The sequence below is a fragment of the Camelus ferus genome, chromosome 22 (genome assembly GCF_009834535.1).
Source record: "Camelus ferus isolate YT-003-E chromosome 22, BCGSAC_Cfer_1.0, whole genome shotgun sequence".
Taxonomy (NCBI): Eukaryota; Metazoa; Chordata; class Mammalia; order Artiodactyla; family Camelidae; genus Camelus; species Camelus ferus.
Window position 1 is genome coordinate 617,175 of NC_045717.1, and position 14,280 is coordinate 631,454.

General features: G+C 44.4%; 1 protein-coding gene across 14 annotated transcripts in view; it reads right to left on the minus strand.

Moving 5' to 3' along the window:
* Positions 1 to 14,280, minus strand: part of LOC116656675 — a 144,369-nt gene that overhangs the window by 42,452 nt on the left and 87,637 nt on the right. The window contains exon 13 of one of the 14 annotated variants that reach the window (XM_032464847.1): positions 1,224 to 4,650. The exons of the other annotated variants lie outside the window; for them this stretch is intronic. Coding sequence (XP_032320738.1) covers positions 4,599 to 4,650 — 52 coding nt within the window. The 3' untranslated portion in view covers positions 1,224 to 4,598. Of the gene's footprint in view, positions 1 to 1,223; positions 4,651 to 14,280 lie in introns of those variants that run through there. 14 annotated transcript variants of the gene reach the window in all.

The window sequence follows — 14,280 nt, forward strand, 5'->3', positions numbered from 1 at the left end:
CCTGAGCTCCCTGTTGGACAGGCCCAGCTTTGGCATCTACGTCCTTGCCCCAAGTTGCTACACGGCTCCCCTCATCTGGAGCCCCCTGCCCACTTTTCTTCCCTGCCAGCGACCTGTGCTCAAAGGCACCACTGTCAGGGGCACCAGACCCAATGCACAGTCCCAGGGACACCAGGGGGATTCCATTGTTCTGCTGCCCGGACACCTGGCACTCTGTCCCTTTTCTGGTCCCTTCCACACCCACTTGTCAGCTGAGGCCTCTGTCCTGGGTCTCAGCCCTTCTGGGGAAAGCCAGGAGGCCAAGGGGACCAGTGGCCCAGAGCCAGGAAGCAGGGGGAACCCATCTGACTTCCTGCTCCAGGTGCAAAATGAAAAGCCGTCCTGTAGAAGGACAAAACAGGCCCCAGGTGAAGTTCAAAACCTGATCTTCATAGCCCTGTGCTTTGGCTCCAGTGGCACCAGCTGGCTCAGGACTCCTCAGCACTTCCCCCAACCAGAGGGTCCCGGGGGATTTCTGAGTCTCCGTGGGCCTGGGTCTCTGGACCACACAAGTAGCGGTTCCTTTTTTCCTTTTACATTTGTAAACAGGTAATACACTCCTGTGGTTTCAAAATAAAAAAACCACGAGCAGATACACAGGGCACCCCACCACCCTCTGTCCAGCCCCCACCATGAGTAGACAGGTTTAGTCACTTCTACAATTTGTTTAGATTCTTACTTTTTCTTGGTTTGCACAAAAAGACACTACCTACAATACAGAGATGCTTCCTCATCGGTACAGAAAACAAAGACTGTTAGGGGGCTTTGCACGTTGATCCATTAGGTAGTCGGATTCTTCCTGGGTGTTAGGAACATTAGCCCCTTATTGATCTTTCCTGGAACTTGTGGTTTGTCCTTTTTCACTTACTATAGCATGCTTTTTTAGAAAAAATTGTATTTAACCTATTTTTTCTTTTATGGCTTCTGTGTTGTGAGTTGGCGTTAGAAAGCCTTCCTTCTGACAAGTTTACAGGGGAATTCATCACTATTTCCTTCCAACGTTTTATATCTTTGTTTTTCTACATTTAAATCTTATATCCATTCATAATATATCACGGTGAATGGTGTGAATAGGAATACAACGCTTTGTAGATTGTTTAAAATTCTTGTTTTGTCCTAGTAATCCATAAAGTTTTAAAGAATATAAAATTCAATCCCTTGTAATTTATCTTACGTACAGCATGAAGTAGGGAGATGGTTTTATTAGTTTGTTTTTATCTTTTTCCAAATGACCAACCACTCAAAACAACATATAATGAGAAAGAAAAAAACCTCTCTTCCCCTTCCGTTTGAAACCCTCTCTTTTCCTGTAGGATGCTCCCATGTGTATGTCTGGTAGAGCATCTTCTTTAACAGGACTGCGTTTTTTATCTGTAAGCCTTGTCTGTATATTTGTAAAACAATAGTAAGTTATTCTATCTGTAAGCTTTCAATATGCTACAGTGTCATGTTCTTTTATTTAAAGACATAATCAAATTTCCAACACTGAATTAATGGTTCTTACTTCACTTTCATAAATAGATTACTTAAAATAGCTCGTGTTCGTAAGAAAATGTATTTACCTTGAAGTTTCTTTTCTGTAAACGTCCCAGTCTTTCCCCTCGCCCCACTTCTTTATTCTGAGATCTTGGTCCCTATTTGAAGTAGAACAACTTGGTCTCCTTTAACAAGTGCTGATTGTCTCCCATGGGATTTGGATCATTTACTTTTCTCCTTGATCTATTAGGGGATTTTTTGTTAAGTCAATTATCCTCACTAGCGTATTTGTTTCTTCTTATTTCTCCTTGGATTTTGCTCTGTAAATGCTGATGTTATGCTATCTGGTGCAAAGATAATTATAACAGAAAAGCATTTTGGCTTTTTTTTTTTATTACACTGAATTTTTCTTTTTTGGTCTTAATGTATTTTGCCATGAAGTCAGCTTTTTCCCATGTAAATAGTAAAGTCCCTCCGTTTTTTCACTTGTAACTCCCTCGTTGTCTTTGCCATCGTCTACTTTGAAACCTTCTGAGCTCTTAGTCTTCCGTGCATCCTACTGTATACAGTGTGGAGTTGGATTTCCTTCTAATCCAGTCTGAGAGTCTTTTAATAGGTGCGTTTATTCTGTTTACACCTTAGATGTGGCAACTGTTTGACCTTTACTTCACCAAACAGGATATATAAATGGTAAATACATGATACACAGGAAAAAGAGCCAGTATCATTAGTCATTACAGAAATTCAAATTAAAACCACTATGCAAACAAGATACCACTACTCTCCTATTGGAAAACTAAAATTTTTAAAAATTAAAAACTGACAATATCAAATGCTGCTGAGAATGTGGAGGAACTGGAACTCTCGTACACTGCTGGTGGGATGGAGGAATGGCACAGCCGCTTTGGAAAATGGTTTGGCAGTTTCCGAAAGCAACTCATTCTCTGAAGTAAATCCTGTTTTTCTGGTTATTTACAGTCACATTAATCCATTTCTAAGGGTCTTACTGAAGGAAATGATGTTCAAAAAGGACCCCAATTGCTCCACAGTAGATGCTGTGTAAACGGTCATGATCAGCTCACCCTCCCAGGAGGAGGGGACACTTCCTCCTGGCTTTCTGACCGAGCACGAGACACCTTGGTGTGTGAAGCCAGACGTGCTCCTCCCACTCTGGTCCATAGCTTGTCCCTGCTCCTTAACTGCTTCCTGTCACTCACTCAGCCTGGGCTTCAACTTCCCCTCAGTTAATTGATGATGGTCACACTCGCCTCATAAGAATGCCATGAGAAATTAAGATGAACAGATTTTGAATGTTTTAGCACACTCCATGGGATAATTGTTCCCACGTGGAACCCTCCACAAACTGTATTTTCAGCACCTCTGATGATTTAATCGTGGATTTATTTTGGAAGAAGAAAAAAAATTGGCCATGATGGAATTGCTCCCATCTGTCATTAGGTTTGGGATTGGGACATTAACAAGCTTTTCAAAAACATCACAGCCAACCCCACCCTCAGCATCCCCACCTGCCCAACACAGTTTCATCATGGCTCTGCTATTTCATGTTGAGGTTCAACGTTTAGATGATCTCATTAACATTTAACACTTTTTTCTTAAAAAATGTTACCTGAAAGTCATGTTTTTCAATCCTATCTTTAAAATACATCTTTTTTGATTGATATCAGTAAGTTAAAAATTTGACCTAAGAATCATGTAAGACTAGGGAAAAGACAGGCCCAGCAGGACTGCGCTCTTGTTCCGTGCTAGATTTCATCTTGGTGCTGCAGGCGTCCCTCGAGAGGGCAGAACTGGAGGGTCTGCCTCACGGTCATTGTACCTCAAGGACAATGTGCCCAGTTGGGCTTGCTGCCCGTCTTGAGGCTCAGCTCACTGTGACCCTCCAGGACGCCAACCTCTGTGCTTTGCTTTGACAGGTCCCTGCATTGAGCTCCCCTGAGGATGAGAGTCTTTCTTCAGTGACCAGTCAGCCATCCTTGAGAAGCATTCCAAAGCACAGCCACCCTCAGCTGGCGCATGGAGCTACGGGGAGACGTCCCCTCCTACCGGGAAGAGGTCCCTGCTGGTGGGTCCGCACTGCCTGCCCACTCCTCCTGGGACCTCTCATCATCCCAGCAGGGCTAAGCCCCATGGGCCCTATCAGAGGGAGGCAGCTCTCCACCATCCAGGCCTATGAGGTGTCCAGTGAACAGCGAGGGTCCTACTCAGACCCCTGGGCTCCTAGGGAAGACCTGGTCATGCCAGCCTTGACCGCCGGACAGCAGCAGCAGCAGCAGCAGGGCAAGGCCCCAGGACAAGGAGATGGCATTGAACTTGGGATTGCCCGGGATCCCGAACACGGCCAGGAGTTGATGGCTGGGCTTTAACTTTGCATATGATATTGACATGCAAGTTCTTTATTCTAATATAATTGTATTTATCACACTTTTAATGATTCCTGCTTTGTGACTTGTTTAGATGATCCCTCCCTAGCCTGGTAACATAGGTTTTCCCTGTATTTGATTATAATTAACTTAAATTGGAGTCCATCTTGAGTCTATTTTGTAAAGACTGTGAGCCAGTGTTCTCCAGGTGGACAGTTTTCTCTGCCTCTCCTCCCGATGTGCAAGGCCTTCTCTCTAGGTGCTAAGGCCCTACACATTGACCCATTTGGGTTTGTTTCTTGGCCTCCATTTTTACCCCGTCAGCTGACTGTCCATAAGTTTATAAGAAGTCTTAACATCTGGGAGGGCAATGGACACTTCTTGTGCTTGTTCAGTTTCATCTTGGCTCTTCTTAGAAATTTCACTTCCACATTTTAGAATTTTAGAGTCAGTCTGTCAAATGCTAAAGCAAATCCTGATTCTGGTGTGTGTGTGTGATTTCTGGATATTCTCTGATATTAAGATATTGCAAACCTTGGCTAGCTACCTTGTCGCTTCTGAGCCATCTACCCAGGAGAGCTAGACAGAACACAGAGGAGAGAGGCATTGTGGAAGGACCAGAGGTCGTAGGCAAGTTCAAGGTCTAGTCACAGGCAGATTTGGATTCATGGAAGGACCAGACCACCTGCAGGGTCACAGGATTCAGGCAGCTGTAGACATTTGGGTAGACACTCTCAGTCCGCACAGACTGCCTCTGTTGAAGGAAGTAGTAAGACAATATTTCAATCAGGATGTTTCTCTCTGAGTGGTCAGGGGACGCACACTGAGGCAGGTGGGGCAGGGTCATGACTGCCGCTAGGTTGACTTGTTTTGCAAAGGCTGTCCAGCCCACCGGGGTCCTTTCTCCACTGCCCTGTTCTGTGAAACTGCCCCAACTTCACAGCCTGAGGGGTTGAGTAAATGGATGAAGGCTGCAGTGACGTAGATAGGGGTGATGAGATGACCAATGTTTGCTATTCAAAGGCACACTGCACCCCGGAGAGTGGCGAGACAGTGGGTGTGAGGTCCAGGGCAGCCGGGCATCTCTTATATGTCTCAGGGACTCAGGAGTCACCCAGGGTGACTGGACCAGAGAGAGCATGTTCTCCGCAAAGAAAGTGACTGGAAATGCTCCCCAGAGGCAGAGTGAGGATTGTTAGGGGAGGAGGATGGGGGAGGGTGGGAAAGTAGGGAGAGAGTCTGGACAGGGAGGGGATGTGGAGGCTGGAGTGGGTTGGCAGGTGAATGCCAGGGGGAGGGGCGAGCTTGGGACTCATGAAGAATTGAGGGAGGGGGAAGCACAGGAGGAGGCCAGTGGAGGCTGCGGCAAGAGCCCACGGCTAGTGTCAGAGCATGGTGGGGCACAGGACAGAGAGCGGTGCTGGCACTCTTTCAGGAAGCTTCTGATGGGACAGAGAACAGTGGGGCACTAGCTTGAAAAGTATCAAGATTTAGGGAAATTTATTTCTTACGTGTAAGGAAAGAAACAAGTAGAAAAGGTAAAGATTGCAGATGTCAAGTTACCCCAAATGCCAAGCTCCCTCAGACCCAGGGTCCCCTCCTAGAGGTCCCACAGGCCACCTCAAATTCAAACAGTCCAGACAAAGCAGTCTTCCCAATCAGAAGGGAGCCCAGGTCTTGCTCTCTTCGCCTGCACCCCACCCCCCATATACAAAATCAATTAGCTGTCCTGAGCCTTATCTCCTAAATGTCCCTCAGCGTCCATCCTGCCACCACCACTCCTGTCCAGACTCTTATCCCCTCAACTGGATTCCTGCAAAAGCCACTCTAGTGGGTTCACTAGGGGCCCCCAAAGATGTGTCCACCTGGAACCTCAAAATGTCACCTTATCTCAATCTGCAAATACCACAGGCTGGGTGGCTTAAAACTCTCCACCCAGTGACAGACAGTAAAGAAGACACACCGACACTGAGAGAGAAGACCATGTGAAGATGGCAGCAGAGATTGGAGGCATGTGGCCACGTGCCCAGGACACCTGGGGCCACCAGAAGCTGGAAGACGCATGGGACAGAGTCTCTCTCCAGCCCCAGAAGAAACTGACCCTATGACACTTTGGTCTCAGACTTCTGGCCTCCAGAACTGTAAGAGAATGCATTTCTATTGTTATAAGCTCCCCTAGTATTCGGTGAGTTGTTATGGGAGCCACAGGGAAACTACTATGGCCACCTACGTGGTCACTCTGTTCTTTCATTCACTCATTTGATGAATTTCTATTGAGAAGATGAGAAAAAAGGACAGAATCTCTGCCTTCAAGGGCCCACGTTCCAGCAAGGAGTCAGGAAGCAGTAAAGACAAAACTGGAGGTGTATTTGGGGGTATTGATGACCAGGGGAAAGCAAACAGGGGTGGAGGGTGGGGAGGCTGGTTTTAAACATGGAAGTGAAGGGGTCCCTTGAGGAAGGTGACCTTTGAGCAAAGACTCAGAGGAGTGAGGAGGGAAGTGTGTCCCGCAGAGGGAGCCCTCCCCCTCAGTGGGGAGCACATCTGGAGCATTCTGGGGGCAGCCAAGAGCCCTGTGGATGGAGGGGTCTCTATAGCGAAGAGTAGGGGCAGGGGTGGCCCACAGAGGGCCTGCTGCCTGCCGGGTATACCCTCATTCATTTACCTGAGCTAGGGGCACCGCAGGGTTTGAACCCAGAAGTCATGATCTGATTGGCATTTTAAGTGAATCATTCTGGCTGGCCTTTTAAGAATAGACTTCAGGGTCAGATTCAGGGACCAGAATGCTTAGCAGGCTCTGGCCATAACCCAAGAAAGGGAGGACCATCTGGACAGGAGGGGACCAGTGAGGATGTGGGGGGTGGCCTCAGAGGCAGTCGATCGGTTGGGAAGATAGAACCGACAGGATATCCTAATGCACTAGATTCCTGAAGTCTCCAGTTTTCATCCTCAGCATCTGAAATTGTGGGTCTGCTGTCCAGATCGATCAACATGGGAAGGCTGTGGGCAGAACAGGCTTTGGGGGTGATCAGGGCGAGTGTGCTCATTTTGAGATGTCTGCTGGACCTCTTGTAATAGAGAACAAATCTGACTGTATATTGGTCTGTTCCTTTAGTTTTAACCACTGTGCCCTGCTTTCTAGGCTCAGTCTTGCCAGCTCTGCACCTTTTGTGAAACAATGTTGCCTTTAGCCCTGAAATAGACAGGAGCCTATTCTGGCTCTGACCTTTAAGGATGTCAGCACTTCTGCACTTCTGCAGAGATGGCAAGTTACAAAATAAAGAATAGTATTTGTTTTGTTGGAGGTTTACAGGGACACCATGTCCTGACCCACATGGACACCTGCAAGAATAAAGAATTCCTGCAGCAAGAAATTTGCAACAACCAACCACACCCTATCGCCTGTATTCGCTTCAGATGCAAAGATCAGTGAACTTGACGACAGGGCAGTAGAAACTGTCCAAAATGAAACAGAAAGAGAAAGACACCAGCCCACCCCACCCACAAATAAGAAAAAGATACTCATCCTGATGCAGGTGGAACTGATGTCCCTAAAGGAGGAGGGGGAGGGGCAGAAAAGGTATTTGTAAAAGGATAATTGAGGGGTTTTCCCCCAAATACTGTGAAACTATAAGCCTACAGATGCATGAAGCTCACTAACCTGTAAGCACAAGACACGTGAAGAAAACCACAGAAGGCACATCAAAATCAAATTGCTTAAAACCAGCGACAAAGACACAATACTAAAAGCACACAGAAGAAAACGTATTTCATACAGAAGAACAAAGCTGACAGGAGACTGCTCGCTGACTATAATGTGAGAAACGATATAGCAGCATCTTTAAAGTTCTAGGGGGAAAATCTGGGCACCTAGGATTCTATATCCAGCAGAAAGAAATTCAAAAAGAAAAATAAAGGCAATATAAAGGGTTCTTTCAGAAATATAAAAGCTGAAAGAATCCATCACCAGCAGACCCACACTGTTAAGAGACAGAGGAAATTACTTAAGACAGAAAAAAAAAAAAAAACCATACGGAACTATGCCACATATAGACCACCCTGAATAAAGAACGAATGAAGAGACACAGAAATGGAAGCCCTAGGAGTAGGTATGTAGTAGAAAAGAACAAATCTGACTCCATACTAGATCTGTTCCTTTGGCTTTAACCCTGGGCTCTGTTTCTAAGCTTAGTCTTGTTGGTTCTGCACCTTTTGTAAAACAATGTTGCCTTTAGCCTGAGAGACCCAGGAGAGCCTATTGTGAAGGCTCTGACCTTTAAGGATATTAACACTTTTCCATTCATATAAAGATAACAAGCTGCAGAACAGAAAATAACATTTGTTTTGTTGGTGGTTTTACAGGGACACCATGACCTGATCCACATTGACAGGTACATGAACAACGAATTCCAAGAACAAAGAATTCCTCCACCAACAAATTTGCAACAACCAACCACACCCCGTCCCCTTTTTAGTATAAGAGGAGCCTGAATTCTGACTTGGGGAAGAGGGTGCTCCAGGACATTAGCCGGCCATATTCTTGGTCTGCCAGATTTCCCAAAGAAAGTGGTTATTCCTTGCCCCAACACCTCCTATCCCAATTTATTGGCCTGGCATGCAGTGAGCAGAGCAAGTTTAGACTTGGTAACAGGTATGAAAGACTTATTTCAATCTCTTTAAAAGGGAACTGGTTGTGTAAATAAACATAATACTACTGTAGAATGGAGTTCATAACACGAAAAAGTGAAATGTACAGCAAGAAGTTCACAAATGCCAAGGGAGTAACACATGTCATGTGACATGCCTTCAGATGCTGTAGGTGATGTGTGCAGTATAATAAACCCCATGAAGAAGATGGTTGTAAATTAAGATACCCTCCCAGACCCCAAGGCAACCACTAAAATGACAAAAGTTATAACCAATAAGCCAACAAAGGAAGTAAAAATGGAGTCATAGGACACAGTGGACTTTAAAAAAAAAATCAGAAACAAAAACAAGCAAAAGAATGGACAGGACAAAGCAAAAGCAAAAAGCAAGATGAGAGACTTAAACCTGACCACAGCAGCAGTACAATACTCTAAATGTTCCCAATTGAAATCAGAGGTTGTCAGATTAAATTAAAGAAAGGAAAACCTGGCACTTTAAACACTTTAAATTAAAAAGCATAAACAAAAATAAAAGTAGAGACACTGACATGCCTTCTGACAGTAATCAAAGGGAAGTTGGAATAGCTGCATTAACATTAGCCAAAAGTAAATTACCAGGATAAAGAGGGTCATTTCTTAGTGGAAAAAGTTAATTCATCGAGAGGACTTTGCAATCCTACATGTTTACAAATGGAATAACAGAGCTTGAGAGTACGTGAAGCAAAACCTGATACAACTGGAAGGAGAAACAGGAAAATTTATAACTATGTCGGAGAGCTCACTACCTCCTCTCTGTAACTGAACACGTAGCCAGGGTATCAGCAAAGACACAAAAGCCATGAAGAGCCCGGTCAACCAACTGGCCTAGTTCTATTCACAGAGCATCCAGAACACAAGGATTCTACAAAAGCAGGATACACATTATTTTTAAGTGTCTATAGGTCCTTGACCAATGTAGATCATATCCTGGGACATAAATTGAAGGGGATTCAAATTTTAAAAGTATGTTCTCTAACCACAATAAAATTAAATTTGAAGTCAAACACAGAAAGATCTTTGCAAAACCCTTGGAAAAATAAACAAACAACAACAAAATCCTCTTACTCCATGGGTCTAAAAAAATCAAAAGAAAAAGTATAAAGTCTTTTGAACTGAGGAAAAATAGGAACACAACATATAAGAAATCTGGGATACTGCTAAAGCAGTACTCCAGGGGAAGTTCACAGCACTAAGCACTTACACCAGCAGAGACAAAAAGATCTAGAATCAGTGACGTCAGCTTTTACCTTAAGAAACTACAGAAAGAGCAAATCAAAACCAAAATTAGCAGAAGATACTAAATACTAAAAATCAGAAAGGATATGAATAAAATAGAAATAGAGAAATATATTTACTTGCTCAGAAGCAAATTCTTTTAAAAAATCAACAAAATTGATAAACCTTTAGCCAGAATGATGAGGAAAGAAAAGAAGACACAAATGACCCAAAGCAGGAATGGGAGAGTTGCCATCATCACAGATTCTACAAATATTAAAAGAATAACAAAGCAATAATGGGAACAACTTTGTTCTAGTAATTTTTACAACTTAGATTAAATGGACAGATTCCTTAAAGATTAAAAAACACCAACTACATTCAAGAAAAAAATAAATAACCTGACTAGCCCTATTTAAAGTAACTGAATTTGTTTTACAAACTTCCACAAAGAAAACTCCATACACCATGAATTCTATCACACATTTAAGAAAGAAATAATATCAATTCCACACAAACTCTTCTCAAAAAATTGAACAGGAGGAAATAATCCCAAACTCTTGTATAAGATCAGCTTTACTACGATACTACATACAGACAACACAAGAAAAGAAAGCCACAGACTTATCCTTCAGACCTAAATGGAAAAAACCTATACAAAACCTTAGCACACATAGTACACACTAACATGCACACATACACAGAGGCACACTCATACCCACGTACACGCACACACCCCTAACACATCTACTCCACTCAACCACCATGAGGCTCCAACGCGTGAAGCACCTGTTCTCTGGAGGCGTGCGCTTCTCTTGATGAGAGTATTGAACCCAGCGTCCCAAACGCTAGCACATGTCCTGGTGAAAGAGCAAACTAGTGAATAGGAAGGAAAATCTCTTACGCACCAGCAAGCTGAACAACCTAGAAGAAATGGGTCAATTTGCAGAAACATACAACCTACCAAGGTTAAGTCAGGAAGAAACAGAAAAATCTCAACAAAACTACTACTATGAAATAGGAGACTGAATCAGTAACTGAAAACCTCCCAGCACAGAAAAGCCCAGGACCTGGTGGTTTCACAGGCAAAGTCTACCAAACACACACAGAGTAATTCATACCAATTCTTCTCAAACTCTTCCAAAAAATAGAAGAGAAGGGGACAATTCCAAACCCATTTTATAAGACCAGCATTGCCCTGATATGAAACCGGGTAAGGACGTCTCAGGAGAAGAAAATTACAGGCCAATAGCCTGATGAACATAGATTCAAAAATCCTCACCAAAAAATCTGCAAACCGAATTTAGCAATGTATTAAAAGGGTCACACAGCATTATCATTCCAGGGATGCAAGGATGGTTCAACATACACAAATCAATCAATGTGATAAGCCTCATTAATAAAATGAAGAATAAAAATCATACAATCATCTCAACAGATACAGAACAGGCATTTGATAAAATTCAATATCCTTTCACACTTAAAACTCTCAACAAAGCAGGTATTAAAGGGAACAGACCTCAACATAATGAAGGCCATGGATGACAGTCCTATGGCGAACATCATACTCACCACTGAAAAGCTGAGAGCTTTTCCTCTAAGATCAGGAAACAAGACAAGGTTGCCCACTCTTCACACTTTTATTTAACATAGTTTTGAAGTCCTAGCCAGAACAATGAGGCAAGAAAAAGAAAAAGACTTCCAAATAGGAAAAAAAGAAAACTATCTCTATTTGCAAATGACATGATACTACAAATTGAAAAGCCTAAAGACTCCATCAAAAAACTGTTAGAACTAATAAATGAATTCAATGAAGCTGCAGGATACAAAATCAATATACAGAAATCTGCCTCATTTCTATATACCAACAATGAACTATCAGAAAGCAAAATTAAGAGAACAATCCCAAACCTAAGCAATGGGAGAAAATATCTGCAAATGATGTGACTGACACAGGCTTAATTTCCAGAATACACAAACAGCTCATACAACTCAATAACAAAAAACAAACAACCCAATCCGAAAATGGGCAGAAGACCTAGACAAACATTTCTCCAGTGAAGACATACAAGTGGCCAATAGGCACATGAAAAATTGTTCAGTAACACTAATTATCAGAGAAATGCAAATCAAAACTACAATGAGGTATCACCTCATTATCAGTCAGAATGGCCATCATTCAAAAGTCCACAAATGATACATGCTGCAGAGGGTGAGGAGAAAAGGGAACCCTCCTACACTGCTGGTGGGAATGCAGTTTGGTGCAGCCATTATGGAAAACAGTATGGAGATTCCTTAAAAAACTGAAAATAGACTTACACTATGATCCAGCAATCCCATTCTTGGGCATTTATCTGAAGGGAACTCTAATTCAAAAAGATACCTGCACCTCAATGTTCACAGCAGCACTATTTACAATAGCTAACATGTGGAAACAACCTAGATATCCGCTGACAGATGACTGGATAAAGAAGCTGTGATGTATTTATACAATGGAATACTACTCAGCCATAAAAAAGAATGAAATAATGTCATTTGCAGCAACATAGATGGACCTGGAGATCATCATTTTAAGGGAAGTAAGCCAGAAAGAGAAAGAAAAATACCATATATCACTTATATGTGGAATCTAAAAAAACAAAAACAAACTTACTTACAAAACAGAAAGAGACTCACAGATGTAGAAAACAAACTTATGGATACCAGTGCAGGAAGGGAGGCAGGGTGAAGGATAAATTGAAGTTTTAAGATTTGCAGATACTAACACTATGTGTAAAATAGATAAACAACAAGGTCCTACTTTATAGCATAGGGAACTTTATTTGATATCTTATAATAGCCTAAAAGGAATATATACACACACACACACACGTGTGTGTGTAACTGAATCACTGTGCTGTACATCAGAAATTAACATAACATTGTAAACCGACTATACTTCAATAGAAAGAAAGAAATCCCATTTACAACTGCATCAAAAAGAATAAAATACCTAGGAATAAATTTAACAACAACAACAGAAAGGCAAATCTTAAAGACTTCAGGAGACACATGGAACACTGAGACGTTTAGAGGGAACATGTGATGTCCCCACATGTGGACGCCCTGCCACGTGCACCCTGGGTGGTGGTACAGATGGAAAGGGGCAGTGGATGTCACACATGGGACATGGGCTGAAGAGGCCCCACCAGGGCCAGGGGGAGGGCATGGGTCTAGAGCTTGAGATGACACACAGCAACTGCTTTAAAAGGGAAGAAACTGGCAAAGTGACAGATGGAGTTGTACTCTAAGGTGATAAAGAAGGAAGAGGACAGGACAGGGAGCCTCCAGGTCACACATTTCATCCTGAGAACAAAGACCCAGACAGAGTCTCCCCCGGGGGCAGCATCTCCATCTGTGCCCTCCCACCCAGGGGAGGCCCATCTCTCCAGCCCCGGATGGGGCGGACCCCGCATCTGCTCTGACAGGAGGCAGCACGAGTGGGCCGGCTGGCAGAATTCCTACCTCTAGGAGCCCTGTGTCCATAAAAGAAGAGAGTGATCAGTGGGCTGCATAAAAACGACACTCTCTGCCCTTCACACAGCACTGTTACGAAAATGAACAAACAGGCCAGAGCAGGGAGAAAATACTTGCAAATCAGGCGTCTAACAAAGGATGAGCGGAAAATCTATAAAGACTCCCTGTGCCTTCCTCGGGCACAGGGGAGAAGTGCCACCGCGAGAGACCTGGAGCGGGGGGTGTCCCAGGGACAGTGGAGGGGCAGGCTGGCAGCACTGCTTACCAGGGAGTCACTGACTTGGCCCTGATCCCTGGGGGGCCACGATGCTGACCTCAACTGCTGGGAGGACAAGCGGACGATGGGACAAAGAGCACAGGCCTTCACGTACGCATGCTCCGAGAAGAGGCCCTGGTGGGCCAAGTGGCACCCTGGTCCAGAAGCTTCCTGGTGAAGGGGAGGGAGAAGCAGGCCTGGGAAAGCACTGGAGCAGCAGCCGGAGTCCTTGGCCGCCAGTCACCACCCGTCAACCGGACAAGACACACATCCTGACCCAAATGCAAAAGGTCCTGGAGGCCCCAAGTGACAGCCAGGGGCACATGAGGCACAAGCCATGCTTACACCCTTCCTCCTCCTCTAGGCTTCTCCAAAACCACCTGCATCCCTGTCCATGGGGAGGACGACAGGGAGGTGCCCACAACCTTGCTCCTGGGAACGAGCACAGTGGCTGCCTCGACCAAGGCTGCCAGGGCAGCTCCATGCCCAGCATAACAACATTACGGCCAGTGTGACCCCTGCCTGCTCTGCCTGCAGGTCAAGGGCAAACGCTGTGCCCTGATGTTCTGTGCCCTGCACAGGGGCCAGCCAGAGTCTGTGGCCCCCGAGCCCGCCACACAGCCCTGCGCGTGCACGCACACGCACAGACACACACACACACACACACACATACACGAAACGTCCCTCACGACTCTTGGCCGATGCGTAAGCC